Below are 27,220 nucleotides of genomic sequence, written 5' to 3' on the forward strand. Positions count from 1 at the left end.
AATTTAGCATATTACTTTATTAGTGTCGTGACTGAAATTAATTGTATTTATTTGGAATATTAGATATAAAATTATTAATATAAAAACAAAATTAGATACTCTCTACTTTATGTCACGTAGAAATAATTATGCCACATGCAATGTACATATATATAAATCTGCCTATAAGTATAAATAGAATTATGCTAAAATATACTATTAAGTATTAATTATTGCAAAAATTAGCATGTCGGTGGATTAGATAACACGATATTTCAACTTTTTTATCCAAACAAAATTCTGATTCTAATTAAACATCGACCGTCCATATATCAATTTTATTCTCCCAGTTTTTATTTACACCAATTGTATTTTTACAGACAATATTAATTTAATCTTATCTAGGAAAAAAGAAAAATTGAATTAAAAAAAAAAAAATTGGGAATATTATATTATCTTCATATTGTGTAATAATACATTATTTGGATATAAGGGTTAGTATTTCCATCAAACAAAACAGTCGTGATTAGTATTATCAAGCGAAAGATAGTCCTGATTAGTAATATATCAAGGATTAATTAAGATTAATCAAATCTTATGACATGACTGTAAGCTATCTTAAGGGTTAATTAAGATTAATCAAATCTTATGACATGACTGTAAGCAAACAAAAACTATTCTCTCACGATATATGTAAACTTTATTCTTTGATTTATCATTGAAACATAAAATAAAATAAAATAACATAAAATAAAATAAAATAAAATAAAAGATGCCTAAAGGCTTCAATAGTAGATCACACATTATTTAGTACAATAATGTGATATTTGACGTTTATTTTTATATTTAATACACATTTGTATAGTTGTATGAATGTGAGTTTTACTATGTGAAATATAAGGAAAATTACGGCTACCCCTAAAGTAAGGTTAAATTACGAAAAATCCTCTCATGTTTGGATAATTACGATCATACCCCTCAATTAGTCAATTATGTATTGTCTGATACGTTGATCCTTGCGATGTCAAATTTACCTACTGAATGAAAGGTTTTTCCGTAAGAAAATCAAAATACATAGTCAACGGGGGTGATTATAATCACTAAAGCAAGAGTAGTTTATTTTCGTAATTTGACATTTTGATCGCTAGGTCGTGCTCGTCACACATGATCAGTCTAGTGTGATTTTCGTCTTTCGTAAAGAAACAAAATCAGTAAAATAAAAAGGGAAAAACATCAATTATTGAGGAAAAAGATGGTCATTGAGATTTAGTCCAAATGATTTGAACTCTTATAAAATCACTTTTGAACTCTAAAATCACTTTTGAAATCTACCATAAATGTGTAATTTGAGATTTGATGAATGATCAATAATAGAGAACTAAATTTGGATCACATAATTTAGACTCTAAAAATTACTTAAATAATATATTAAATGAAAGTTTATGTAAGCAATTAAATTTTCTCTTAAATTAAAAAAAAAAAAGAAAAAAAAAGAACAAATAATAGATCAGCTTACCATGTGACTTGTGATTTCATGTACACGATGTTCAGTCTTGACTTCTTGTTGACTTTCTTATACTGTAACACAACAATATGTTATGAATTTTTTTAACTTATTATTTGATTTTGCAGATGTTCAGTATGATGATGTAAATGCTGACTCATTGATGATTAATAAAATAAAAATATAATTCTTAAAAGAGAAAATAAAACTCATTTTTTTCAACTAATTATGCCTGGCATTTACATTTACAGAAAATTTACAGAAATAGAATAGCTCAGCTAACTGTCCAATTTAATTTATTTATTTAATTTTATTATTGATAGTTTGGTGGGAAAATTAGAAGGAAAAAGAAATATATTAAATTTCACCGCCCACCTATTTTTGTTTATTTTTATATTTTTTTAATTAGATAATCAAATATGGTTTATAATTATATACATATGAATGCAATTAATCCTATACACATAAACACTTTCTGGATCAAATTAATTAATATAATTAACAGCCTGTAATTTGTAGAAAAAAGCAAGTTTTATCCAATACACATTTATGGAGGACTTTGTAAAAATAATTAAAGCAATATGTTTAAACTTTAAGGATTGGATAAATGTCATAAATCCAATAATTCAAGAATGATTAGTGTAATCAAATTTTGTAAAGGAAAAAAATCAAAGGGTAAATTGCACTTAACCCCCTGTAGTTTGAGTTTTTTGCACATGAACCCCTATACTTTTAATATAGCACATAATCCCCCTGTGGTATTTCATTTGGTAAATAATCATGCTCATTAGGAAGACAATTGTTTTGAAAATATAACGGGTCGTGTGCACAAAGCTCAAATTACAGGAAGTTGAGTGAAATTTACCAAAAAAAAATGCTGTAATTAAAATGTTGTAAAGAAAAGGAAATTACAAAAATAATAAATAAATAAAAAGGAAAAAAGGCAAAGCTAACTGTCCACGGCCAAGACATTAAATTTAGGGTATACAAAATCTGAAATTTGTAATCACAAAAAGGCTGCAAAAAAGATGAAATGAATTAAATCATTTATTGACTAAATTCTCACCTTTTTATTTATTTATTTATTTATTTTATTTTATTTTTTAATCTCAAATCCAATATGGATAATATGGATAATCTCACCACCCCGCCAAATCCAGTATAAATACCCCCCAATCTCATTCCCATTTTTCACCACTCTACTCCTCTGCATGTATATACATACACAGATATACACACATTTTAGAGAGAGAAAGGGGTTTTAATTACTGAGATATATATATAGAGAGAGAGGGAGATCGAGTTCAATGGAGGTGAAAAACAGTGGTGCGACTGCGACGTCGTCTTCCTTTCAGCTGCAGCAGCAGAATCCGCCGCCGCTGGCGGCGGAGCCACTGCGGAAGATCATCCTCGTGGCGGCGATTGCGGCCGGGGTGCAGTTCGGATGGGCCCTACAGCTCTCCCTGTTGACGCCGTACGTGCAGTTATTGGGGATACCCCACACGTGGGCGGCTTTCATCTGGCTGTGCGGCCCGGTTTCGGGTTTGTTGGTCCAGCCAATAGTTGGGTACTACAGTGATAACTGTACCTCCCGATTCGGGCGGCGGAGGCCGTTCATCGCCGCCGGGACAGCTCTCGTCGCGGTGGCTGTTTTTCTCATCGGTTTTGCTGCCGATTTGGGGCATGCAGCCGGCGATTCGACCGGGAAGGGCTCCAAACCTAGGGCTATTACTGTTTTTGTTGTTGGATTTTGGATTCTCGATGTTGCTAACAACATGTTACAGGTAACATGCGAAAATTCATACAGAATTTTGTTAATCGGATCCTTGATTTTTCCTTTTTTTTTTTTTCTAATTTCCCTAAAATTTGGGGTTTTTTTTTTTTTTTTTTTTTTGCAGGGGCCTTGTAGGGCACTGTTGGCTGATTTATCAGGCGGAAATGCGAGAAAAATGAGTGCTGCAAATTCGCTGTACTCCTTTTTCATGGCGGTGGGGAATGTTCTAGGCTACGCCGCCGGCGCGTACACCCGCTTGTATAGAATATTCCCTTTCTCCAAAACCAGCGCCTGCGATTTGTACTGCGCAAATCTCAAGAGCTGTTTTTTGATCTCCATAGCTCTTCTGGTGACTCTGACCGTTCTCGCACTGACAATGGTGCACGAAAAAGCCGCCGCCGCATCTCCGCCGGAACAGGCGGCGACGGTTAAAAAGAGGGGTTTCCCGGTGTTTGGGGAATTATTCGGTGCGCTCAAGGACTTGCCTAGACCCATGTGGATGCTGCTGCTGGTGACGTGTCTGAACTGGATTGCTTGGTTTCCGTTCCTGTTGTTCGACACTGATTGGATGGGGAAAGAGGTGTACGGAGGGAAGGTTGGTGAGGGAAACTTGTACGACAAAGGGGTACGCACCGGTGCGTTGGGGCTGATGCTGAATTCTGTGGTGTTGGGTTTGGCTTCTCTGAGTGTGCAGTTCTTGGCGCGTGGGCTTGGTGGGGTGAAGAGATTGTGGGGATTGGTGAATTTCTTGCTGGCGGTTTGTTTGGCCATGACTGTTTTGGTCACCAAGATGGCGCAGCACACGCGGCGGTACGTCGGTGACGAGGCCACCGCCGCCACGCTTATGCAGCCGGTGGCTGGTGTAAGGATCGGGGCTTTGGCCCTCTTCGCTGTCCTCGGCATTCCTCTAGCGGTGAGTTTTTTTTTTTTTCGTAAATCCAATTTCATTTTACATTTTCTTTTACTATTATTCTTGAAATTCATTAGACAATTAGATCACATGCGTTGAATTCGGTGCATATTTTACGTAATGTTCTCGTTCATCGTACGTTGAATCTGATTTTAGATACGCACATTTCTTGCCTGAAAAATTCATACGATCAGATCCAAAAAGTAGGAGTCAGTCATTAATGCAGTTTTGGCATATTTACATGGCTATGGATTATTGGATTAAAAGAAACATTTTCAAGATAATGATCGACTTTGGGATTATTGATTTTTTCGGTTGTTTCTACATATTGTCAAAGTTCCATATCCACAATTTGGCTCATTACTTTGAATTTACACAAGAATCTGTAGCAGGAAAAGGCGAATAACTTTAATTTGCCTCCTTTTAAGGTTGGGAAAACGAGCGCAATTATTAGATCGTTGGTAAGAAAAATCATTTTGAAGTAAAAGAGTATGATCGAATTCATTCCATATTGCCAAAAGTAAAGATTAGGTTCCTTTGGATAAAAATTAAGATATTGTCAAAGCAATTATATCCATATGGCAAAACTCAACTGCACTTATTAATTTTGGCTTTGTTCTCTCATAGGAATCACGTTTCCCAATCCAAATCACGATTAATGTCATTTAGTTACTTGTATCATACTTTATGTAATTGGAGCATTTGAGACATCTCGAAGACGATACAAAACCTACTAACATCTCTCTGTTTCTCTTGTTTAGATAACTTACAGCATTCCATTTGCTTTGGCATCCATATTTTCCAGTAACTCTGGTGCTGGACAAGGTATATATACAGACTGCAATAATATATAAATATATATATATATATATATATATATATATATATATATATATATATATATATATATATATATATATATATATAAAATCTTTTCAGTTTTGATTCTGAACTGATATTGTATATTCAGGTCTATCCCTGGGAGTTCTAAATCTTGCAATAGTTATACCACAGGTAATATTTTATTGGTAAAATAATAATTACATCTTGTCTTAAAACAGGGTAATTAATGACAAATTGATGTGTAATATCTCTGCATTTATCTTTGGCTACTGGCAGATGGTGGTGTCTGTGGCAAGTGGGCCGTGGGATGACTTATTCGGGGGCGGAAACCTACCGGCGTTCGTGGTGGGAGCGGTGGCTGCTGCCGCTAGCGGTATTTTCGCACTCACAATGCTTCCATCACCACCTTCTGACGATGCATCAACCAAGGCTTTGAGTAGTGCCGGTGGATTTCACTGAAAATGTCTTATGTTCGGTAGCTAGTAGCCTTAAAGCTTTCTTGTTTTTTTTTGGGGGGGGGATTGAAAATTGCATATGTTAGTGTTCGTTTTGGGGCGCTTGTAATTTTTAAAGCTTCCCCCGTTTTCTTCTCCCTCTCGTGTCGAAAACTACAAAAAAAAATGTGTACACATACACTACGCGTGACAGTATAGTTTATTGTACTATGTTACTTTGCTGTGACTGTGTTTCTTAAATGAGAAAAAATAAAAAGGGTAGTTAACGTTGTTGTGCACGTAGTGAAAACCGGAGATTATCCCGTGGGGAGAGCCTTATATTTTTCTGTTGGACAAGCAAGAATCTTGAAATAGCTTATTTACTATTTATATTATTTATCCTCAAAATGGATGGACCAAATCTCTCTGTTCTGTTCAGTTATGTAGGTTACCCTTTGTCTGGATTCTTACCTCTCACAATCTGAAACAAACAACAAATGTACACACACACACACACACATTGAGAAACAATCTTCTCTCTCTCTATTGACTGTTTGTGTGTGTTCATATCATTTGTTGTATATCTAACCATTCTTTTGTAATAGTTTTTTTTTTCTCTTCAGATAAAACTAGATTTGTTTTCATTACAGGAAAACCAAATCATGGTTTATCAAGAAACTAGTTTCCAGCCTAACCCTCAACTTCCAGATCAAACCACCTTAAAGAAGTTGATCTTAGTGGCCACAATCGCCGCCGGAGTACAATTCGGGTGGGCCCTACAGCTCTCTCTCCTAACCCCATACACACAGCTCTTAGGCCTCAGCCACAAATGGGTGTCCTTCGTCTGGCTATGCGGGCCCATCTCGGGCCTTATAGTCCAGCCAATCGTCGGCCACCACAGCGACAGGTGTACATCTCGTTTCGGAAGGAGACGCCCCTTTATAGTAGCTGGTACCCTTCTCCTCTCTATAGGTGTCCTCCTCATAGGCTTCGCTGCAGATATAGGCAGAAACTTAGGCGATTCTTTAAAACCGGGAATCAAACATAGAGCAGCCACGATTTTCATACTCGGGTTTTGGTTGTTGGATATTTCGAATAATATGATCCAAAGCCCGTGTAGGGCCCTCTTGGCCGATATCTCGGGCGACAGTGACGCAATGGTGACACTCGGCAACGCCCTATTCGCCTTCTTCATGGCCGTCGGAAACGTTTTAGGGTACGCCTCGGGTGCGCTCGATCTCCACCGTTTTTTCCCGTTCACGAAAACGAACGCTTGTGATACAAACTGCGCGAACATCAAGACTTGCTTTTTACTGTCCGTTTTCTTCACGACATTTACTATATCTTTGGTGGTGTGGTACATAGACGAGGAGAGGCTCGATCCTGCGTACATGCAGTACATGCAAGACGGGTACAACAACGCCGGCGAGGCGGCGTGGGCCCAGCCGCCGCAGCCCTCGTTCTTCGTGCAGATAGCGGTGGCGGCGAGGAGCACTTCGAGGGCGATGTGGGTGTTGTACGTCGTGACGGCGCTCAACTGGATCGGGTTTTTCCCGTTTCTTTTGTACGATACGGATTGGATGGGGAAGGAGGTTTTCGGCGGGAAAATCGAGGGGAGTGCAGAGGAGCTTGGTCTGTACCATCAAGGCGTTCGACTGGGCTCGTTGGGGCTAATGATGTATGTTTTAACGATGGGGGTCGTTTCGTTGTTTTTGGAGGGGTTGATTGGACTATTGGGGGGCGTAAAACGGCTTTGGAGCTTTACGAATTTCGTACTTGCGGTCTGCATGGGGTTTACGGTGGCGATTTCTTACGTGGCTGTGAGTGCAAGAGAAGCTGCTGTGGTGGAGAGAGGGACTCCACTTGTTTCACCTTCTCTTGGAGTGAAGCTTTCTTGTTTTGCTCTCTTTGCTATCTTGGGCATACCACAAGCGGTTAGTTTTAGTTGATTATTGTTAGGTTTCTCTAACGTGCGCCTTTTTTTTTTGAATGTTCTTGTGTTATATTTGCAGGTTACTTATTGCATCCCTTTTGCTCTAGCTTCTATATACTCCAAAGACAGTGGCACTGGCCAAGGCAAGCACACAATAATTCTTCTATAAAAAAAATTACCTTTTTTTTCGATTTTTTTTCGTTTTTTTTTTTTCCGATTTTTTAGATGCTACACCAGGTGAAACAAATCACAAAACTGATGTGCAGTTGATTTCAATATGTAACATACATTCTTTCAACGTGTTCTTTTTCGTTTTTTGAAGGGCTTGCGTTAGGACTTCTTAATCTCGCAATTGTAATTCCGCAGGTAAGTTTCGATTTTATGTACAATATTGTCGGTTTTGTAGATACTGTACTTGATGTCTGATTGCACGTATTTTTACGTCGAATTTTGTATATAAAATGATGAATTACAACCACCTCCCTGAGGTAAAGTAAAATTACAAAAATACCCCTTCTCTTTTGAGAAATTGTATCCAACCTCCTCTCCAGTTTGTAAATTTCTTACATCCACCCCCTACAAAAGGGTATTAATGTAAGAAATCTACACATTATAAGGGGTGAATGTAATTATGGAAAAATGAGGGGTAATTTCGTAAATAGACTTTACCTCAGGGGTAGTTGTGATAAGTGTATAGTATATAACAGAGTATTGCATGATATAAACAGATGGGAGTGAGTTTGATAAGTGGACCATTGGATTCATTATTTGGAGGTAGCAATCTACCGGCCTTTGTATGGGGCGGCACCGCGGCGGCGTTGGGTGGAATTGTTGCCTTCAAACTTCCCCAACCTGATTAATCAATCCTTATTATTCAATGTTCAACTATTTCAGATGTCTGTAGAATTTTGTACATGACTGTGAAAGGAAGTTAGGCAATTTTGAAAGGCAATTCCACCTTTTTTTTATATATTTTTATTTATTTATTTCTATAGTTTTTTTTTTTTAAAAGGAAAAATCAAGGTTCATCTAACATATATATATTAATCTTAAAAGACAAACGAAAACTAATTAAAAATCAGATTTACATTATGTATGATCACCCTAGTAATTATATGTTGTTATTATCTATTATAGAAAACTATAAATAAATAATTTATTTCTGGCTAATATTATTCTTGTTTGTGAATAATGGTAATATTGTGCGGAATACAAATTTATTTTTATTTTGGAGCAAACAAACCAAGGCAGGTGCAGTTAAATAAATTAATATATTGAGATAATTTTAATTTGAATTTTCTTATCAAAATCTTATTTAATGAATTTGTTAGTTTGTGTTTTTCTAAACATATTCAATGACAATAACCCAATAAAAAAAAGGATTATTATTCAATTTGAAATATAAAAAATGTATAAGAGGCGAAATTAGAGTAACGACTTTGTCGAAGTTACTAAAAACTAAAAAAAAAATTAATGATACGTATATTATCACATTCTCAATTTTAATCGAAATAGAATTAATAAATAGAACATTTAACCAAACTATATAATTTTTCATTAAAAAATAAAAAAATAATGACGTGTAAATTGTTTTCTGAAAATATTCCAAATAAGATAATTTGCCAATTATGAATTATCTATTATTAGCGATTTAAGGAAACAAAATTCTGATCTTTTAGTAGATAATATACCGTATTTAACAAAATACATTCCATAATTTTTTTTCTTTTTTTTTTTTATCAAGAGCAAAGTTCCCTTAATTCAAATAGACAGCTCACAGCTGTATATATCAAGGATTGTAATTAGCTTTGCCAGATCACTGGATATCTGACACGTCATTATATTGCTTCCAATTTTTCTGAAATTTCCTTATTAGAAAATCCAAAGTTATGGAAATTTCTATTCCTAAAACATAACTCAGAACTCTATAAATACAACTCTAGCAAAACGTTATCCCTACTCACTCGTATACATTGAAATATTCAATTTGCACTAAGATTTAATTTGAATTTTTTGCACTAAGATTTTAAGTTGAATTGTTGCATGATGGAATCAAGATCAGAAGTATTTCAGATGGAGCACCAACCTTTCGGAAAATTAACCCGGGTTTTGATTATCGACGGTGGTGGAGTTCGAGGGATAATCCTCGGAGTTATCCTCGAATTTCTCGAGTCACAACTTCAGGTAGATATAGTATATATATTTCGATCTTGGTCGTGTAAATATTAGCTCCTACTTTTCGATATTCTTCTATTGAGTTTTTTTATTTTTCAATCAATATTTGATGCATGCATGGATGTATTTATTTATTCCAGAAATTGGATGGTGAAGATGCTCGAGTTGCGGATTACTTTGACGTAATAGCGGGCCCAAGCAGAGGACTGAAAAGAATCGGCCGTTGTTCGATGCCAAATGAAGAAGGTCGATTTCTAGTATTGTTTCTAGGAACTGGTTCGACACAAGTTCGTAAGTACGACGCCAAGAAAGCATCAAAGTGGAGTATTCTGAGATGGTTGAAAAATCGTATAACGAACCCCTTGTTGGATTTAGTTTCTCGAACTATACAAGACATCAATAAAAACTACGATTCCATTATTGTTGGCGCCCTTCACTCTAGTGGAAATTTTCTAAGAATCCAGGTATTATAATTTAATTCTTCTTCATCAATTCCGATCGATCAAGTTCAAAAGTTTAGATTTAATTTAATTTATTCACATATGTATAATATATATAATTTTTCAGGACGAGAATTTAGTTGGCGTAACAAAGAAGAATCTGAAGAATCTCGTCAAAGTTGGAGAGGAGTTGCTGAAAAAGCCAATTTCAAGATTCGATTTCCGTACCGGAGAATATGGTCCATCTAGTGATCAAGGAACAAACGAGGAGGCACTTATTCGGTTAGCGGCAATACTTTCCAAAGAGAAACGGCTACGTACGTCGGGATTTCGGTAGAATAAGAGAATCATCCGACCAACTGGAACGATTTTCTCGAACGTTGGTTGATATATTCATCAACTGATTATTTTTTTGAGCAAAGTTGATATGTCATTTTCCATAGTCTCTACTTTTATTTATTTAATTTAGTTTATTTTTTTAATTATTTATTTATAATGAAAGTTCTCTAGCTTTGGATTTATATATTTTCATAATTCAATACTAATATACTATCAAAAAAATGTTAAAATATTATAAGTATACTTGAATTTACTTGTAATATTTAACCGTACTCTACGTTTGATTGTGTATCGATATATGAATTGTCGTACTATACAATGTTTCTCGTCTAATCGAGTAAATTTACTCGTAAATCTATCAATCTCTCTTGATTTATTTACAACAAAATTCAATGAAAACTATGTATGTTGTTTTCTACATCATCCTTAATGAGAGTATGTTTGCAAAATAAGGAAAACTTACAAGGAGGTAAATGTAATTTCGGGAATTAGTTGGGGCTTTCTGTAAATACACCGCATTCTAAAAATAAATGATTCAACAAAACCAACGACTTTAGCTCAAACCGTAAACTATAACACACAATTAACCGCACCGAAACCTCCAACGCTCTTCCTTCCCACCACCGACAGGTGTCCCCCTCTGCCTCTGTTTGCATTATACCAACATTAAATTATGATTAGAGCTTATTGCAAATACCACCCCTGTGTAATCTCTAATTGTCAAATAACCCCTTATGATAAAAAAACTCACTAACTCCCCACTGTGTTAACATTTTCGAAGCACACTCCACCCTTTTTGATTTTAGGCTTTGACTAATGGTGAATAGACAAAAATGCCCTAAGGGGGTTTTTTAGCAATTAGTAAAGTACAATATACCAAATTTTAGAATCACTTTAATTTTGTAAATATTATGTATTTATTTTGAATAAAAAAAAATATAAACAAGAATTAAATATATATTGTAATATTAAAATTTCTTATATGCCTTTTCTATAATGTTTTTATATTCTTTGTAATTATGTATGTTACATTTTATTAAATAATAATAATCATTAAAAAAAATAATAATAATAAACAAAAAAAAAGTTCTTCTTCTCCAGCCCACCCACCCACCCACCCACCTGCCCGGCTCAACCTGCTACTGTTGTTCTGCTACACTACTACCACCGGCACCATAATCATCTTCTCCAGATCCACCACCACAGCAATAGTAAAAATGGTAGCTATAAACACACAAGGAAAAGAAACATATATAAAAAGCGGCGGCGGATCTATATTTCGGCGACGGAGAGATTCTCGATCTCGATCTCGTCTCGGTCTCTCTCCATACAAATCTCGTCACAAGTAAATTTTACAATTCTTCAATAATATACACAACTATCTCTATCACTAAGAAATGGGTGGTGCCAGACCGGCGGCGGTGTCGAGGGAGAGAATTTTATAGTGGTTGGGTATCGGTGGTGCGAGACGGTGGCGTTGTAGTCGGAACGAATTTGAAGAAGTGGGTGGAAGGCGGTGTAGTGGGAACGAATTTGAATGAGGCGGGGGAAGGTGGTGGTGCGAGACGAGCGGCGATGCTGAACTTGTTGGAGGTGGGCCGATGGAAACGAGGAAGAAGATGTGCAGTCTCTCCTTTTTTTTCAATGGTTTATTATTATTATTATTTTGTAATTTTGAAAATTACAATTTAGTCCTATAAAGTTAGATTATTTAAATTACACCAATCTGGTTTTTTTCCTTTTATAAAGAAGGCTATTTATGTCATTTCACCCAGAAAACAGAATAAAAATTCGCACAATCCGCGAGTGAGAGACACGATTTGCCTCCAGGGGTCCGGATGCCTTGACTTTGTTAACACAGGGGGGAGTTAGTGAGTTTTTTTTTCACAGGGGGTATTTGACAATTAGAGATTACACAGGGGTGGTATTTGCAATTAGCTCTTATGATTATTATGTCGAATCTCTCCAAACCCACCTCACCAAATTTAACTTCACTCTTCCTATGAAACCGAATCCGACCCAATTTCATGTTTCTTGAAATCATCGGGTTTTTTTTTTCTGCACCATGGATTGCTGCTCTGAAGCAATTCCCGACACGGCGGCGAAAGCTTACAAGCTTCTTTTCCGGTCGGCTTTTGCAATACCCTTGTCGCATTACTTGGTGGCGGCGTGTTTCTTACTGATTGTTTTACTGTACAATTTCTTGGAGTTCCATTTTGTTAAGGATCTTTTAACCGGGTTTCGCGGTGGATCCATTTATCTTACGTACAATCCCAGCTCCGAGATTTATCATGGCGTTGTCTCCAAGTGTCGAACGCTTCACGGAAGGTAAACCCACAAAAATAAAAATGCCTCCTTTTATCATCTGTCTGTGATTAATGCGCACACTTAGGCCTCGTTTGGTTACTAAGATAAGATTAGCTAAAATAAGATTAGATAATCTAATGAAACCCAATTATATTATTCAACCTTCGATGATCCGATAAAAAACATGATAAACTATGATAACATAATATTTGCTGGTCGACCCGGTAAGTTATTGATTGAATTATTGGTTTATGAGTGCAATTGATTTGGAATTAGCACTTCCATTGTTGGTTTTTGGAATGTGGTTAGTAATGGTTATTTGAACCTAACTCATGATTGGCTTTTGTTGGTTCTTGATTTGATATTCTGATTTTTTTGTATGCAATCGTTGTACTTACGAACAGGTATTTGGTGACGCCGTGGTTGTCGAGTCCACATATCCAAACTTCGTTTTTAAACTTCTTTGGGAGGCCTCCACTGTTTACCTATAGAAGGTGATGCTCACTCTTCTCGTTTAACAGTTCGAAATTAAACAGCTTTGTTTTCTTTTCTTTTTTTTTTTTTTTTTTTTTTTTTTATTTTTTTTTTAATTTCTGTGATGTGTGTGTGTGATTCTCAGACAGATGTTTCACGCATCCGATGGTGGCATGTTTGCTCTGGATTGGCTAATGCATTCTGATGGTAAATTAACTATACCGAAGTTGTTTAAATACACAGCACATGCGCATACTTAGCTTGTTCGGTTTTAGAAAGTTATGCATAGCTTTAGTGAAAATCGAGTCAATTAATCCAGCTGGCACTTACGTGAGCTTCGCAAAATGCAAATTCTTTTTCGGAATATTCTATAACGTTTTTGGCTGCTTCTGTTATCGAATTATGTACTTTACGTTAATTTTTTCTCGTTTACTTGCTGCAGTTTCTGGAGCAGATATTCAAAATAATCATACGATTGCTAAGGATGATACGACTCCTATTGTGATTATGATTCCAGGGCTAACCAGCGATTCGGCTTCTCCCGTAAGAACTGGATTCCGATGCCAATTTTCCACGAGAACTATTTTTTTTCTGTTAGTTATTAGTTATTTTCATAATTTGAGTTAAATTCCACCGCGTTTATTGCAGTATTTGAAACATCTCGTCTTTAACACGGCAAAAAGTGGATGGAATGTGGTTGTCAGTAATCACCGAGGATTGGGCGGTGTCTCCGTTACTGTAAGTCCACTCAAGTTGATAGTTTTTCTTCGATTTTAGTCCGTAAAAAAAAAAAAAAATACCCTCGGGATTTTTTTATTTTTTTTTGGTCAACCAAGATTTATCTCGTATTCTGACTTTTGGTTTTGAATGGGGATACTTTACAGTCTGATTGCTTTTATAATGCTGGGTGGACCGAAGATGTACGAGAAGTTATTAACTATCTACATCAAGAATACTCTCGAGCTCCATTGTTTGTTATCGGAACGAGCATCGGTGCAAACATTTTGGTATACTTCCAACTCTCTCGCTTTTCTCTATATAATGTTAAAATAATAAAAAAATAATATTTAAAATTATTTTAAAATTGATGGTTTTAGGTAAAATATCTCGGAGAGGATGGAGAAAATGTTCCAATTGCAGGTGCTGCAGCAGTTTGCTCGCCTTGGGATCTCTTGGTCGGTTTTATGTAAATTATTTCACAACCGAACATTTATCTTTTTAATAATTTAATAATTTAATAATAGCATATCTTAATCAGAATTTTTTTGTGCTTCATTTCCAACTTCTCAGATTGGTTCGAGGTTTATATCTCGAAGGCTTATCCAAACGTTTTACGACAGAGCTCTTACGATTGGTCTTCAAGGTTATGCACAGCTGTACGTTGCATTCCCTTCTTACATGATTTTTTATTTATGCACTTAATTTTAATTATCATTCCGTAATATGGTGGACTTATGTAAGAGACTGAAATTACACGTATTTTATCGTGCAAATGCAGACACGAAACCCGTTATTCTCGTCTTGCTAGTTGGGATGGTATTAAAAAGGTTCATTTTTGGCTTCAATATCTCTTTTTATTTTACCTCTATGTGAAAATGTATTACTAAAAATAAAATTCCGTTCGGTAATTCGTATACTTTATGCAGTCACGTTCTATTCGGGATTTTGATACACATGCCACCTGTCTTGTTGGGAACTACGAGGTACGTCTTTCTCTCTCGTCTTTCTTGAAGAAGCACATTGGATATTTTAACGTATTGAATTCTTTTTTTTTTTTCCGTCAAGACTGTGGATACGTTCTATAGGCGGTGTAGCAGTTCTTCGTTTATCGGAAAAGTGAAGGTACCGCTTCTCTGCATAAGTGCGTTGGATGATCCAGTGTGCACCGTAGAAGCTATTCCTTGGGATGAATGCCGGTATAGAATTACTCATATCTTGTCGAGTCCATTTCTCTCACTAGATTTAAGTTTGCTATAGTAATCGTAATTTTTGAAAATTTATAATAGAGCAAATAAAAACGTAGTCCTTGTTACAACACAACACGGTGGACACCTGGCGTTCTTTGAAGGCATATCTGGATCTCGTCTCTGGTACTACCCTTTTTTTTTTCTTTTTTTTTCTTTTTTTAACGTAGATGGTCGTGATAATCGCAAAAAAATCCGATATTTAAATTGGAAAAAAAAAATTGATTTCTTGTTCAGGTGGGTGGGAGCAGTTAATGAATACCTTGGAGCTCTACTTTCGAGTTCGTTGATGCATACACAGAAGAAGGTACATTTATTTTACTCGTATTAAAGGAGAATTGCTCGCAGAAACACGTAATTAACCGATAATAATACATTTTTTCTCGTAATTTTCAGGCGGAAAATATTGGGCCGAATTTGTCACCTCTGCAATCTTCGATCGATCAAGGGCCTTATCTTAATGTAGCGGATGGAATGGTGGCTCCAATGGGAAACGAGGTTTCTGAAGAGAATAAAGATCAGACGAATCAAGCAGTTTCGGTTAAAGAGAACCATGTTTTTAGCGGTGGGCGAAAACCCGAGTTTGGCCCTGATGCTGAAAATAGTGGTGGTTCGAGTATTGTTGAAAAGTGCATGCATCAGCTCTCGAGACAAGCTAATAAGTCAATATGGCTTCTTGCTTATATAGCCGTTATTTCGAGCTGGCCAATTGTCGGTGCTGCGCTCGGTTTTCTCTTCAAAAGGAAGTTTAGAAGTGCAACAAAATGATTAGTGATAGTAATTTATTATCAACAAGTATAATAACTTGTAATTTTCCTCCGGGAAACCATCGATGGGTTAATTTTGTAACGATGTCGAGGAATGTTTCCATGGCAAAAGCTCACTAATCTCGATTCAGTTTCTTGAGGGAAACCTCCCTTCTAGCAACACTACAACATTTTAGGCTTTATACGATGAAAAAAAAACCGTCAGGAAAGTAAAAAAACCGCAGGAACATTATTCGTGACGGGTTTCAAATGTCACGAAACCGTCAAGAAAAAGGCCGTCGTATATACTTCCACGTGTAATATATCACAAAAATTATGTGCAATTGATCTAAATGTAACATACATTCTTCTAACGTGTTCTTTTTCGTTTTTTGAAGGGCTTGCGTTAGGACTTCTTAATCTTGCCATTGTAATTCCACAGGTAAGTTTCGATTTTATGTACAATATTGTCGGTCTTGAAGATACTATACTTGATTTCTGATTGCACGTATTTTTACGTCGGATTTTATATTTGAAATAGTAAATTACAACCACCTCTCTGAGGTAAAGTAAAATTACAAAAATACCCCTTCTCTTTTGAGAAATTACATCCAACCTCCTCCTGTTTGTAAATTTCTTACATCCACTCCCTATAAAAGGTGTTAATGTAAGAAATCTACACATTACAAGGAATGAATGTAATTATGGAAAAATGAGGGGTATTTTCTGTAAATAGACTTTACCTCAGGGGTAGTTGTGACAAGTGTATACTATAGTATATAACAAAGTTTTGCATGATATAAACAGATGGGAGTGAGTTTGATAAGTGGACCATTGGATTCATTATTTGGAGGTAGCAATTTACCGGCCTTTGTATGGGGCGGCACCGCGGCGGTGTTGGGTGGAATTGTTGCCTTCAAACTGCCACAACCTGATTAATCAATCTTTATTATTCAATGTTCATCTATTTCAGATGTCTGTAGAATTTTGTACATGATTATCAAAGGAAGTTAGGCAATTTCGACGAAAAACTGTGTCATTTGAAGGTTTAAATTTTTTCTACGATTGAGGAAATTGATGCAAATTAGTTAATTACTTCAAGTATTTTGTTTTGCAGACAAATGGTATCATGAACCGGAGGTGGAAGAGCAGCGGCCCATATTATTTCATTCGGAGCTAAAGAAAATGGAAATCGGCGGATTTAATGGAACGGAAAACGAGATGGAGTTTGCCTTGTACATCCTCAAAAGTGCAATCAAAAATACTTGTAAGTTTTAATTCTTGAAACTTTTGCCCAAAAATATTGAAGCCCTCGTGGAAGGCCCTCTCGCACTCCTCGGTGAGGTTTTATCTATCCTACACCCGGTGAAGGTTACACCGCGTGATCTTTTACCGTTGATCTACACATACCAATGTGGGTGTGTGTGTGTTTGTGTGTATATGAATGGTAAAGATCTACCCGGTGTATTTCACCCGGTGTAGGATCTCAAAAGCCGGTGAGGCCCGACCTCCCTTTGCCCAATCAAAAAGCTCCATCTGGCAATCATGATTTATTTCTAAAGAAATACTGCACTACCAACAAAAAATAATATAATAATGACGTATAAATTGTTTTCTGAAAATATTCCAAATAAGATAATTTGCCAATTATGAATTATCTATTAGCGACTTAAGGAAACAAAAAATTCTGATCTTTTAGTAGATAATAAATATACCCTATGTAACAAAATAGATTCCAAATTTAATTTGTTTCTTTTTTATTTTATCAAGATGAAATTTCCCATAATTCAAATAGACTGTATATACCAAGTGATTGTAATTACCTTTGCCAGGTCACTGGATATCTGACACGTCATTATATTGCTTCCAATTTTTCTGAAATTTCCTTATTGAAAAAATCCAAAGTTATGGAAATTTCTATTCCTAAAACATAACTCAGAACTCTATAAATACAACTCCAGCAAAACGTTATCCCTACTCACTCGTATACATTGAAAAATTCAATTTGCACTAAAATTTAATTTGAATTTTTTGCACTAAGATTTAAGTTGAATTATTCTTGCATTATGGAATCATCAAGATCATCAGAAGTATTTCAGATGGAGCACCAACCTTTCGGAAAATTGATCCGGGTTTTGACAATCGACGGTGGTGGAGTTCGAGGGATAATCCCCGGAGTTATCCTCGAATTTCTCGAGTCACAACTTCAGGTATACATATATAGATATCTTGATCGTATAAATATTAGCTCCTACTTTTCGATTCTTTTTATTTTTTCAATCAATATTTGATGCATGCATGTATTTATATTTCAGAAATTGGATGGCGAAGATGCTCGACTTGCGGATTACTTTGACGTAATCGCGGGCACAAGCACAGGAGGTCTCGTCACTGTAATGCTTACCGCTCCAAACGAAAAGAATCGACCTTTGTTCGCTGCCAAAGATATTAAAGACTTCTACCTTGACAACTGTCCCGAAATTTTTCCCCAAGAGAGGTACTACTTTCTTTTCTTTTCTATTTTTTTTTTTATTTTTTTTTTATTTTTTTTTTGATGTATGTTAAATATTGAATCTTAGCTCGGTCCAATGTTAAAATTAGTACTTGTAATTGGTTGTAGGGATAATCTTGTTAGTCACACTGCAACGACGATCAAGCGTTTATTATCCGGGCCGAAATACGACGGAAAATATCTTCGATCCCTACTCAAGAAGAAACTTGGAGACACAAAATTGCATGAAACATTGACAAATATTGTTATTCCAACTTTTGATATTAAAAAGATGAGTCACACTATCTTCTCCAGCTATGAGGTATATATATATGTTTCTCTGTGTTTTTCATACTGATTTATTATTTATATATAATATATTATCCTAATACTAATTATTTCATGTATTAAGGTCACGTTTTTTATATCGATCTTATTGTTAATTATTTAGGTACATAACGATCCAAGCATAGATGCTTTGCTCTCGGATATTTGCTTAGGAACTTCAGCCGCTCCGACTTATCTCCCAGCACATTATTTCAAGACAAAAGATTCGACGGGCAAAAAAACAAAATTCAACCTTATTGATGGCGGGATCGCTGCTAACGATCCGGTAAATATCTTACACTAATTAATATTTTTTTAGAAATTTGTATGACATTCAAGAATCGATTATTAATATTTTTTTTATGGATTTCCTTTGCATGCAGTGTTTTATAGCAATAGCTGAAATAATAAGGATGAAGCTGGATGAAGAAAATAATAGTATTTTTCATCGAAGTCCAAAAGAAGAAGGTCGATTTCTAGTATTGTCTCTAGGAACTGGTTCATCACAAGTTCGTAAGTACGATGCCAAGAAAGCATCAAAGTGGAGTATTTTGAGATGGTTGAAAAATCGTAAATCGAACCCCTTGTTGGATGTAGTTTTTCGAGCTATACAAGACATCACTAATTACTATGGTTCCACTTTTGTTGGAGCCCTTCACTCTAGCGGGAATTTTCTAAGAATCCAGGTAATTTAATTCTTCTTCCGATGAAGTTTAAATTTAATTTATTTCACATATAATATCATTCTAAGCAATTATAAATAAATATATAATTTCTTAGGACGAGAGTTTAGTCGGTGTAACGTCGTCTGTGGACGTTGCAACAAAGAAGAATTTGAAGAATCTCGTCAAAGTTGGAGAGGACTTGCTGAAAAAGCCAATTTCAAGACTCGATTTGCGTACCGGAGAATATGCTCCGTCTACCGATCAAGGAACAAACGAGGAGGCACTTATTCGGTTAGCGGCAATACTTTCCAAAGAGAAACGGCTACGTCGGGATTTTGCTAGGAAAAGAGAATCATCGACCGATTGAAACGATAAATCTCGAACGTTGAGGGATAGATTCATCAACTGATTGTTTTTTTAGCAAAGTTGATATGTCATTTTCCCTAGTCTCTACTTTTATTTATTTAATTTAGTTTACTTTTTTTAATTATTTATTTATACTGAAAGTTCTCTAGGTTTGGATTTATATATTTTCATAATTCAATACTAATATACTATCAAAAAAATGTTCAAAATATTATAAGTATACTTAAATTTACCTTGAATATTTAACCGTACACTGTGTTTGATTGTGTATCGATATATGAATTTGCATACTATACAATGTTTCTCGTCTAATCGAGTAAATTTACTCGTAAATCTATCAATCTCTCTTGATTTATTTACAACAAAATTCAATTAAAACTTTTCAACTCGTAGAAAATTGTTGATAGACTTATAGTTATGTATTTTGTTTTGCACATCATCCTTAATGGGAGTATGTTTGCAGAATAAAAAAAAAAACTTTCTAGGAGGTAAATGTAATATCGGGAGTTAGTTGGGCTTTTCTATAAATATACCACATTCTAAAAAAAAATGATTCAACTAAACAACGACTTTAGGTCAAACCGTAAACTATAACACACAATTAACCGCACCGAAACCTCCAACGCTTTTCCTTCCCACCACCGACACGTGTCCCTCTCTGTCTCCGTCTAAGAGCATCTCCAAGCAGTGCAGTTAAATAAATTAATATATTGAGATAATTTTTAATTTGAATTTTCTTATCAAAATCTTATTTAATGATACGTTTATTATCACTTTCTCAATTTTAATCAAAATAGAATTAATAAATAGAACCTTTAAACAAACTATATAATTTTTCATGACATTGCACATATTTATTAAATTATTTAATACGCGTACACCATTTTAATTAAATAGTTGTAAGTTCTGATTCGAAATAAAAAAAAAAAAAAAATGACGTGTAAATTGTTTTGAAAATATTCCAAATAAGATAATTTGCCAATTATGAATTATCTATTAGCGACTTAACTCTGATATAGAATAAGGAAACAAAAATTCTGATCTTTTAGTAGATAATATACCGTATTTAACAAAATAGATTCCATAATTTTTTTTTAATTTTTTATTTTATCAAGAGCAAAGATCCCATAGTTCAAATAGACAGATGTATATACCAAGTAATTGTAATTTGTAATTGCCATTATATTGCTTCCAATTTTTCTAAAATTTCCTTATTAAAAAATCCAAAGTTATGGAAATTTATATTTCCTAAAACATAACTCAGAACTCTATAAATACAACTCTTAGCAAAACGATAATCCCTACTCGTATACATTGAAAAATTCAATTTGCACTAAGATTTAATTAATTTGAATTTTTTGCACTAAGATTTGAAATTGAATTGTTCTTGCATGATGGAATCAAGATCAGAAGTATTTCAGATGGAGCACCAACCTTTCGGAAAATTGATCCGGGTTTTGATAATCGACGGTGGTGGAGTTCGAGGGATAATCCCCGTAGTTATCCTCGAATTTCTCGAGTCACAACTTCAGGTATATATATATAGATATCTTGATCGTATAAATATTAGCTCCTACTTTTCGATTCTTCTATTGAGTTTTTTATTTTTTCAATCAATATTTGATGCATGCATGTGTTTATTTATTTCAGAAATTGGATGGCGAAGATGCTCGACTTGCGGATTACTTTGACGTAATCGCGGGCACAAACACGGGACCGCTCCAAACGAAAAGAATCGACCGTTGTTCGATGCCAAAGGAAGAAGGTCAATTTCTAGTATTGTCTCTAGGAACTGGTTCGGCACAAGTTCGTAAGTACGAAGCCAAAAAAGCATCAAAGTGGAGTATTTTGAGATGGTTGAAAATTCGTAAATCGAATCCCTTGTTGGATGTAGTTTCTCGAGCTATACAAGACGTCAATAATTACTACGGTTCCACTTTTGTTGGTGCCCTTCACTCTAGTGGAAATTTTCTACGAATCCAGGTATATATAATTTAATTCTTCTTCATCAATTCCGATCGATCGAGTTCAAAAGTTTAGATTTAATTTAATTTATTCACATATGTATAATATTTATATATAATTTTTCAGGACGAGACTTTAGTCGGTGTAACGTCGTCTGTGGACGTTGCAACAAAGAAGAATTTGAAGAATCTCGTCAAAGTCGGAGAGGAGTTGCTGAAAAAGCCAATTTCAAGACTCGATTTGCGTACCGGAGAATATGTTCCATCTAGTGATCAAGGAACAAACGAGGAGGCGCTTATTCGGTTAGCGGCAATACTTTCCAAAGAGAAACAGCTACGTACGTCGGGATTTCGCTAGGAAAAGAGAATCATCAACCGACTAGAACAACTTTCTCGAACGTTTTGTGATAGATTCATCAACTAATTATTTTTTTGAGCAAACTTGATATGTCATTCCCTAGTCTCTACTTGAATTTATTTAATTTACTTTATTTTTTTAATTATTTATTTATAATGAAAGTTCTTTAGCTTTGGATTTATATATATTTTCATAATTCAATACTAATATACAGTTAAACCTCTATAAATTAATACTGTTGGGATCATCAAAATTTCATTAATTTAGCGAAATATTAACTTATCGATAAATTAATAATTATTAATTTATACATTAATTAATAAATTATTAATTTATGAAATTACTTTTATTTTTATTTTCAATAAATCCATTTTTTTTAATTTTTTTACGTGTATATTATTCATTGTACCATTAGTTCAATGCATTATAGAGCTCGTTTCACGAACGGAATCTCTTAAAGTAGCAATGGTATAGATCGATTTTATGTTGAGTTACGACAAAACAATACCAAAAGTTCTAACCATGTTAAGAAAAGTGAGGGACGAGATTGATGGTAATGTGAACTTCAACAAGAAACAAGCAACAATTAAATTATATTTTATTAAGCTTTCATAGATCTATAAACCATGTACTATACCATGTACTTTAAGAATTATTTTTATGCATTATTAATTTATATATTATATGGGGCTTCTTAATTTTTTCGAATGTGTATTATCTTATAAATTTAGCGAATTATTAATTTAGCACGTTGTCCCCGAGTCGGGACCGGGAAAATTTATTATTTAAGCGAGGTTATTAATTTATCGGGTATTAATTTATCGAGGTTCTACTGTACTATCAAAAAATGTTTCTCGTCTAATCGAGTAAATTTAATCGTAAAATTTTCAATCTCTCTTGATTTATTTACAACAAAATTCAATTGAACTTTTCAACTTGTAGAAAATAGTTGTTGATAGACTTATAGCTATGTCTTTTGTTTTCTACATCATCCTTAATGAGAGTATGTTTGCAAAAATAAAGATTAATTTTCAAGGAGGTAAATGTAATTTCGGGAATTAATTGGGCTTTTCAATAAATATATAACATTCCAAAAATAAATGATTCAACAAAACAACCGACTTTAGCTCAAACCGTAAACTATAACACACAATTAACCGCACCGAAACCTCCAACGCTCTTCCTTCCCACCACCGACACGTGTCCCCCTCTGCCTCTGTTTGCATTACACCAACATTTAATTATGATTATTATGTCGAATCTCTGCAAACCCACCTCACCAAATTTAACTTCACTCTTCCTATGAAACCGAATCCGACCCAATTTCATGTTTCTTGAAATCATCGATTTTTTTTTTTCTGCACCATGGATTGCTGCTCTGAAGCAATTCCCGACACGGCGGCGAAAGCTTACAAGCTTCTTTTCCGGTCGGCTTTTGCGATACCCTTGTCGCATTATTCGGTGGCGGTGTGTTTATTTCTGATTGTTTTACTGTACAATTTCTTGGAGTTCCATTTTGTTAAGGATCTTTTAACCGGGTTTCGCGGTGGATCCATTTATCTGACGTACAATCCCAGCTCCGAGATTTATCATGGAGTTGTCTCCAAGTGTCGAACACTCCACGGAAGGTAAACCCAGAAAAAATAAAAATGCTTCATTTTTATCATCTGTCTAGGATTAATGCGCCTCGTTTGGTTGCTAAGATAAGATTAGCTAAAATAGGATTAAATAATTTAATTAAACCCAATTATATTATTGAAACTTCGATGATCCAATACAGAACATGATAATCGATGATAACATAACATTTGCGGGTCGACCCGGTAAGTTATTGGGGATTAATTAATCATGACTAACCTCCCCAACCAAACGAGGCATTAGGAAATTATTTTATCCTATTTTCAAGAAATTGATTGAATTCTTGGTTTATGAGTACAATTGATTCGGAATTATCACTTACGTTGTTTGTTTTTGGAATGTGATTAGTAATGGTTATTTGAACCTAACTCGTGATTGACTTTTGTTGGTTCTAGATTCGATATTCTGATTTTTTGTATGCAATTGTTATATTTACGAATAGGTATTTGGTGACGCCGTGGTTGTCGAGTCCACATATCCAAACTTCGTTTTTAAACTTCTTTGGGAGGCCTCCACTATTTACCTATAGAAGGTGATGCTCGCTCTTCTCGGTTAAGAGTTCGAAATTAAACAGCTTCGTTCTTTTTTTTTTTTTTTTTTTTTCTGTGATGTGTGTCTATGATTCTCAGACAGATGTTTCACGCATCCGATGGTGGCATGTTTGCTCTGGATTGGTTAATGCATTCCGATGGTAAATTAACTATACCAAAGTTCGTTAAATACACAGCACATGCGCATACTTAGCTTGTTCGGTTTTAGAAAGTTATGCATAGCCTTAGTGAAAATCGAGTCAATTAATCCAGTTGGCACTTACTCGAGTTTCGCAAAATGCAAATTCTTTTTCGGAATATTCTATAACGTTTTGGCTGCTTCTGTTATCGAATTATGTACTACTTTACGTCATTTTTTTTCTCTCGTTTACTTGCTGCAGTTTCCGGAGCAGATATTCAAAATAATCATACAATTGCTAAGGATAATACGACTCCTATTGTGATTATGATTCCAGGGCTAACCAGTGATTCGGCTTCTCCCGTAAGAACTGGATTCTGATGCCATTTTCTACGAGAACTATTTTTTTTCTGTTAGTCATTAGTTATTTATATAATTTGAGTTAAATTCTACCGTGTTTATTGCAGTATTTGAAACATCTCGTCTTTAACACGGCAAAAAGTGGATGGAATGTGGTTGTCAGTAATCACCGAGGATTGGGCGGTGTCTCAGTTACTGTAAGTCCACTTAAGTAACTTTTTCTTCGATTTTAGTCCGTTAAAAAAGAATACCATCGGTTTTTTTTTTTAATTATATTTTAGTCAACCAAGATTTGTCATTGAAAAATCGATTTCAGCTATTTAATTCGTATTCTGACTTTGGTTTTGAATGGTGATATTTTACAGTCTGATTGCTTTTATAATGCTGGGTGGACCGAAGATGTACGAGAAGTTATTAACTATCTTCATCAAGAATACTCTGAAGCTCCATTGTTTGTTGTTGGAACGAGCATTGGTGCAAACATTTTGGTATACTTCCAACTCTCTCGTTTTTCTCTATATAGTGTTAAAATAAATAAAATTAATATTTGTTATTATTTTAAAATTGATGGTTTTAGGTAAAATATCTCGGAGAGGATGGAGAAAATGTTCCAATTGCAGGTGCTGCAGCAGTTTGCTCGCCTTGGGATCTCTTGGTCGGTTTTATGTAAATTATTTCACTACCGAACATTTATCTTTTTAATAAAATAATTTTATAGCCGACATTTATCTTAATCGGAATTTTTTTCGTCCTTTATTTCCAACTTCTCAGATTGGTTCGAGGTTTATATCTCGAAGGCTTATCCAAACGTTTTACGACAGAGCTCTTACTATTGGTCTTCAAGGTTATGCACAGCTGTACGTTGCATTCCCTTCTTACATGATTTTTATTTATGCACTTACTTTTAATTATTGTTCCATAATATGGTGGACTTATGTAAGAGACTGAAATTACACGTACTTTATTGTGTAAATGCAGACACGAAACCCGTTATTCTCGTCTTGCTAATTGGGATGGTATTAAAAAGGTTCGTTTTTTGGCTTCAATATCTCTTTTTATTTTTCCTCTATGTGAAAATGTATTGCTAAAAAAAAATCCGTTCGGTGATTCGTATACTTTATGCAGTCACGTTCGATTCGGGATTTTGATACACATGCCACCTGTCTTGTTGGGAACTACGAGGTACGTCTTTCTCTCTCGTCTTTCTCGAAGAAGCGCATTGAATATTTTAACATATTGAATTTTTTTGTTTTGTTTTTTTTTTTTCGTCAAGACTGTGGATACGTACTACAGGCGGTGTAGCAGTTCTTCGTTTATCGGAAAAGTGAAGGTACCGCTTCTCTGCATAAGTGCGTTGGATGATCCAGTGTGCACCGTAGAAGCTATTCCGTGGGATGAATGCCGGTATAGAATTACTTATATCTTGTCGATGGAAAAAAATGCTTAGTCCATTTCTCTGACTAGATTTGAGTTTGCTATAGTAATCGTAATTTTTGAAAATTTACAACAGAGCAAATAAAAACGTAGTCCTTGTTACAACACAACACGGTGGACACCTGGCGTTCTTTGAAGGCATATCTGGATCTCGTCTCTGGTACTACCTTTTTTTTTCTTTTTTTTTTAACATAGATGGTCGTGATAATTGCAAAAAAATCCGATATTTAAATTTGAAAAAAAAAAAAAATGATTTCTTGTTCAGGTGGGTGGGAGCAGTTAATGAATACCTTGGAGCTCTACTTTCGAGTTCGTTGATGCATACACAGAAGAAGGTACCTTTTTTTTTACTCGTATTAATGGAGAATTACTCGCAGAAACACATAATTAACCGATAATAATACATTTTTTCTCGTAATTTTCAGGCGGAAAATATTGTGCCCAATTCGTCACCGCTGCAATCTTCGATCGATCAAGGGCCTTATCTTAATGTAGCTGATGGAATGGTGGCTCCAATGGGAAACGAGGTTTCTGAAGAGAATAAAGATCAGACTAATCAAGCAGTTTCAGTTAATAAAGAGAACCATGTTTTTAGCAGTGGGCGAAAACCCGATTTTGCCCCTGATGCTGAAAATAGTGGTGGTTCGAGTATTGTTGAAAAGTGCATGCATCAGCTCTCGAGACAAACTAATAAGTCAATATGGCTTCTTGCTTATATAGCCGTTATTTCGAGCTGGCCAATTGTCGGTGCTGCGCTCGGTTTTCTCTTCAAAAGGAAGTTTAAAAGAGCACCAAAATGATTAGTGATATTAGTTTATTATCATCAACAAGTATAATAACTTGTAATTTTCCTCTAGAAGCCATCGATGGGTTAATTTTGTAACGATGTCGAGAAATGTTTCCATGGCAAAATCTCACTAATCTCGATTCAGTTTCTTGAGCGAAACCGGATTCGTAGTAGTCCCTGTCGTCCCCATCATCTTCAATCAATTTTGCATTACCCATTATCTCAAAGTAGGGGTGGTAAACGAGGCGAGCCGGCTCGAAAAAAGCTCGAACTTGGACTCGTGTTTTTCGAGCTCGAACTAGTTTTTAGTTGTTCGTGACCTCACGAGCCGGCTCGCGA

General features: G+C 35.1%; 7 protein-coding genes across 7 annotated transcripts; all 7 read left to right on the forward strand.

Annotated features, from left to right (window-relative positions):
• Positions 1-2,487: 2,487 nt before the first annotated feature.
• LOC105974412 (sucrose transport protein) lies at positions 2,488-5,754 on the forward strand. Its single transcript, XM_012999512.2, has 5 exons — positions 2,488-3,267; positions 3,382-4,170; positions 4,929-4,992; positions 5,138-5,181; positions 5,287-5,754. Exons 1-5 carry the CDS (start codon positions 2,791-2,793, stop codon positions 5,467-5,469), a joined length of 1,557 nt encoding a protein of 518 aa, XP_012854966.2. The 5' UTR covers positions 2,488-2,790; the 3' UTR covers positions 5,470-5,754.
• Positions 5,755-5,872: 118 nt separating this feature from the next.
• LOC105974413 (sucrose transport protein SUC8) lies at positions 5,873-8,363 on the forward strand. Its single transcript, XM_012999513.2, has 4 exons — positions 5,873-7,378; positions 7,457-7,520; positions 7,700-7,743; positions 8,106-8,363. The coding sequence occupies exons 1-4, from the start codon at positions 6,107-6,109 to the stop codon at positions 8,235-8,237; spliced, it is 1,512 nt and encodes a 503-aa protein (XP_012854967.2). The 5' UTR covers positions 5,873-6,106; the 3' UTR covers positions 8,238-8,363.
• A 1,060-nt stretch (positions 8,364-9,423) lies between these two features.
• LOC148771996 (patatin-like protein 1) lies at positions 9,424-10,329 on the forward strand. The gene is made up of 3 exons (XM_088815301.1): positions 9,424-9,561; positions 9,693-10,016; positions 10,120-10,329. Exons 1-3 carry the CDS (start codon positions 9,424-9,426, stop codon positions 10,327-10,329), a joined length of 672 nt encoding a protein of 223 aa, XP_088671427.1.
• Positions 10,330-12,281: 1,952 nt separating this feature from the next.
• On the forward strand, positions 12,282-15,988 carry LOC148771997 (embryogenesis-associated protein EMB8-like). Its single transcript, XM_088815900.1, has 14 exons — positions 12,282-12,659; positions 13,043-13,132; positions 13,258-13,319; positions 13,555-13,655; positions 13,761-13,850; positions 13,997-14,119; positions 14,210-14,287; positions 14,403-14,488; positions 14,611-14,659; positions 14,759-14,815; positions 14,898-15,028; positions 15,119-15,202; positions 15,314-15,383; positions 15,473-15,988. The coding sequence occupies exons 1-14, from the start codon at positions 12,397-12,399 to the stop codon at positions 15,842-15,844; spliced, it is 1,656 nt and encodes a 551-aa protein (XP_088672026.1). The 5' UTR covers positions 12,282-12,396; the 3' UTR covers positions 15,845-15,988.
• A 980-nt stretch (positions 15,989-16,968) lies between these two features.
• LOC105966602 (patatin-like protein 2) lies at positions 16,969-19,737 on the forward strand. Its single transcript, XM_088815902.1, has 7 exons — positions 16,969-17,089; positions 17,911-18,032; positions 18,138-18,319; positions 18,443-18,635; positions 18,765-18,926; positions 19,024-19,326; positions 19,421-19,737. Exons 2-7 carry the CDS (start codon positions 17,922-17,924, stop codon positions 19,670-19,672), a joined length of 1,203 nt encoding a protein of 400 aa, XP_088672028.1. The 5' UTR covers positions 16,969-17,089; positions 17,911-17,921; the 3' UTR covers positions 19,673-19,737.
• Positions 19,738-21,065: 1,328 nt separating this feature from the next.
• Positions 21,066-21,993, forward strand: LOC105974202 (patatin-like protein 2). Its single transcript, XM_088815302.1, has 3 exons — positions 21,066-21,203; positions 21,322-21,654; positions 21,763-21,993. The coding sequence occupies exons 1-3, from the start codon at positions 21,066-21,068 to the stop codon at positions 21,991-21,993; spliced, it is 702 nt and encodes a 233-aa protein (XP_088671428.1).
• Positions 21,994-23,087: 1,094 nt separating this feature from the next.
• Positions 23,088-27,040, forward strand: LOC105974449 (embryogenesis-associated protein EMB8). Its single transcript, XM_012999555.2, has 14 exons — positions 23,088-23,621; positions 24,074-24,163; positions 24,261-24,322; positions 24,563-24,663; positions 24,768-24,857; positions 25,026-25,148; positions 25,238-25,315; positions 25,432-25,517; positions 25,639-25,687; positions 25,786-25,842; positions 25,934-26,064; positions 26,171-26,254; positions 26,360-26,429; positions 26,520-27,040. Exons 1-14 carry the CDS (start codon positions 23,359-23,361, stop codon positions 26,892-26,894), a joined length of 1,659 nt encoding a protein of 552 aa, XP_012855009.2. The 5' UTR covers positions 23,088-23,358; the 3' UTR covers positions 26,895-27,040.
• The last annotated feature ends 180 nt before the right edge of the window (positions 27,041-27,220 follow it).

This window comes from Erythranthe guttata, chromosome 3, assembly GCF_056151865.1.
Source record: "Erythranthe guttata isolate IM_541 chromosome 3, IM_541, whole genome shotgun sequence".
Classification (NCBI taxonomy): domain Eukaryota; kingdom Viridiplantae; phylum Streptophyta; class Magnoliopsida; order Lamiales; family Phrymaceae; genus Erythranthe; species Erythranthe guttata.

Coding starts and splice junctions, on each gene's coding strand:
- LOC105974449 (XM_012999555.2), top strand. CDS start 23,359: ATGGATTGCTGCTCTGAAGCAATTCCCGACACGGCGGCGAAAGCTTAC. Junction 24,164..24,260: donor CCACTATTTACCTATAGAAG/GTGATGCTCGCT, acceptor TATGATTCTCAG/ACAGATGTTTCACGCATCCG. Junction 25,843..25,933: donor GTCTTGTTGGGAACTACGAG/GTACGTCTTTCT, acceptor TTTTTCGTCAAG/ACTGTGGATACGTACTACAG.
- LOC105966602 (XM_088815902.1), top strand. CDS start 17,922: ATGGAGCACCAACCTTTCGGAAAATTGATCCGGGTTTTGACAATCGAC. Junction 18,033..18,137: donor TTCTCGAGTCACAACTTCAG/GTATACATATAT, acceptor TTTATATTTCAG/AAATTGGATGGCGAAGATGC. Junction 18,927..19,023: donor GGATCGCTGCTAACGATCCG/GTAAATATCTTA, acceptor CTTTGCATGCAG/TGTTTTATAGCAATAGCTGA.
- LOC105974202 (XM_088815302.1), top strand. CDS start 21,066: ATGGAATCAAGATCAGAAGTATTTCAGATGGAGCACCAACCTTTCGGA. Junction 21,204..21,321: donor TTCTCGAGTCACAACTTCAG/GTATATATATAT, acceptor TATTTATTTCAG/AAATTGGATGGCGAAGATGC. Junction 21,655..21,762: donor GAAATTTTCTACGAATCCAG/GTATATATAATT, acceptor ATAATTTTTCAG/GACGAGACTTTAGTCGGTGT.
- LOC148771996 (XM_088815301.1), top strand. CDS start 9,424: ATGGAATCAAGATCAGAAGTATTTCAGATGGAGCACCAACCTTTCGGA. Junction 9,562..9,692: donor TTCTCGAGTCACAACTTCAG/GTAGATATAGTA, acceptor TATTTATTCCAG/AAATTGGATGGTGAAGATGC. Junction 10,017..10,119: donor GAAATTTTCTAAGAATCCAG/GTATTATAATTT, acceptor ATAATTTTTCAG/GACGAGAATTTAGTTGGCGT.
- LOC105974412 (XM_012999512.2), top strand. CDS start 2,791: ATGGAGGTGAAAAACAGTGGTGCGACTGCGACGTCGTCTTCCTTTCAG. Junction 4,993..5,137: donor TAACTCTGGTGCTGGACAAG/GTATATATACAG, acceptor TTGTATATTCAG/GTCTATCCCTGGGAGTTCTA. Junction 5,182..5,286: donor TTGCAATAGTTATACCACAG/GTAATATTTTAT, acceptor GGCTACTGGCAG/ATGGTGGTGTCTGTGGCAAG.
- LOC105974413 (XM_012999513.2), top strand. CDS start 6,107: ATGGTTTATCAAGAAACTAGTTTCCAGCCTAACCCTCAACTTCCAGAT. Junction 7,379..7,456: donor TCTTGGGCATACCACAAGCG/GTTAGTTTTAGT, acceptor TTATATTTGCAG/GTTACTTATTGCATCCCTTT. Junction 7,744..8,105: donor TCGCAATTGTAATTCCGCAG/GTAAGTTTCGAT, acceptor TGATATAAACAG/ATGGGAGTGAGTTTGATAAG.
- LOC148771997 (XM_088815900.1), top strand. CDS start 12,397: ATGGATTGCTGCTCTGAAGCAATTCCCGACACGGCGGCGAAAGCTTAC. Junction 12,660..13,042: donor TGTCGAACGCTTCACGGAAG/GTAAACCCACAA, acceptor ACTTACGAACAG/GTATTTGGTGACGCCGTGGT. Junction 15,384..15,472: donor TGATGCATACACAGAAGAAG/GTACATTTATTT, acceptor CGTAATTTTCAG/GCGGAAAATATTGGGCCGAA.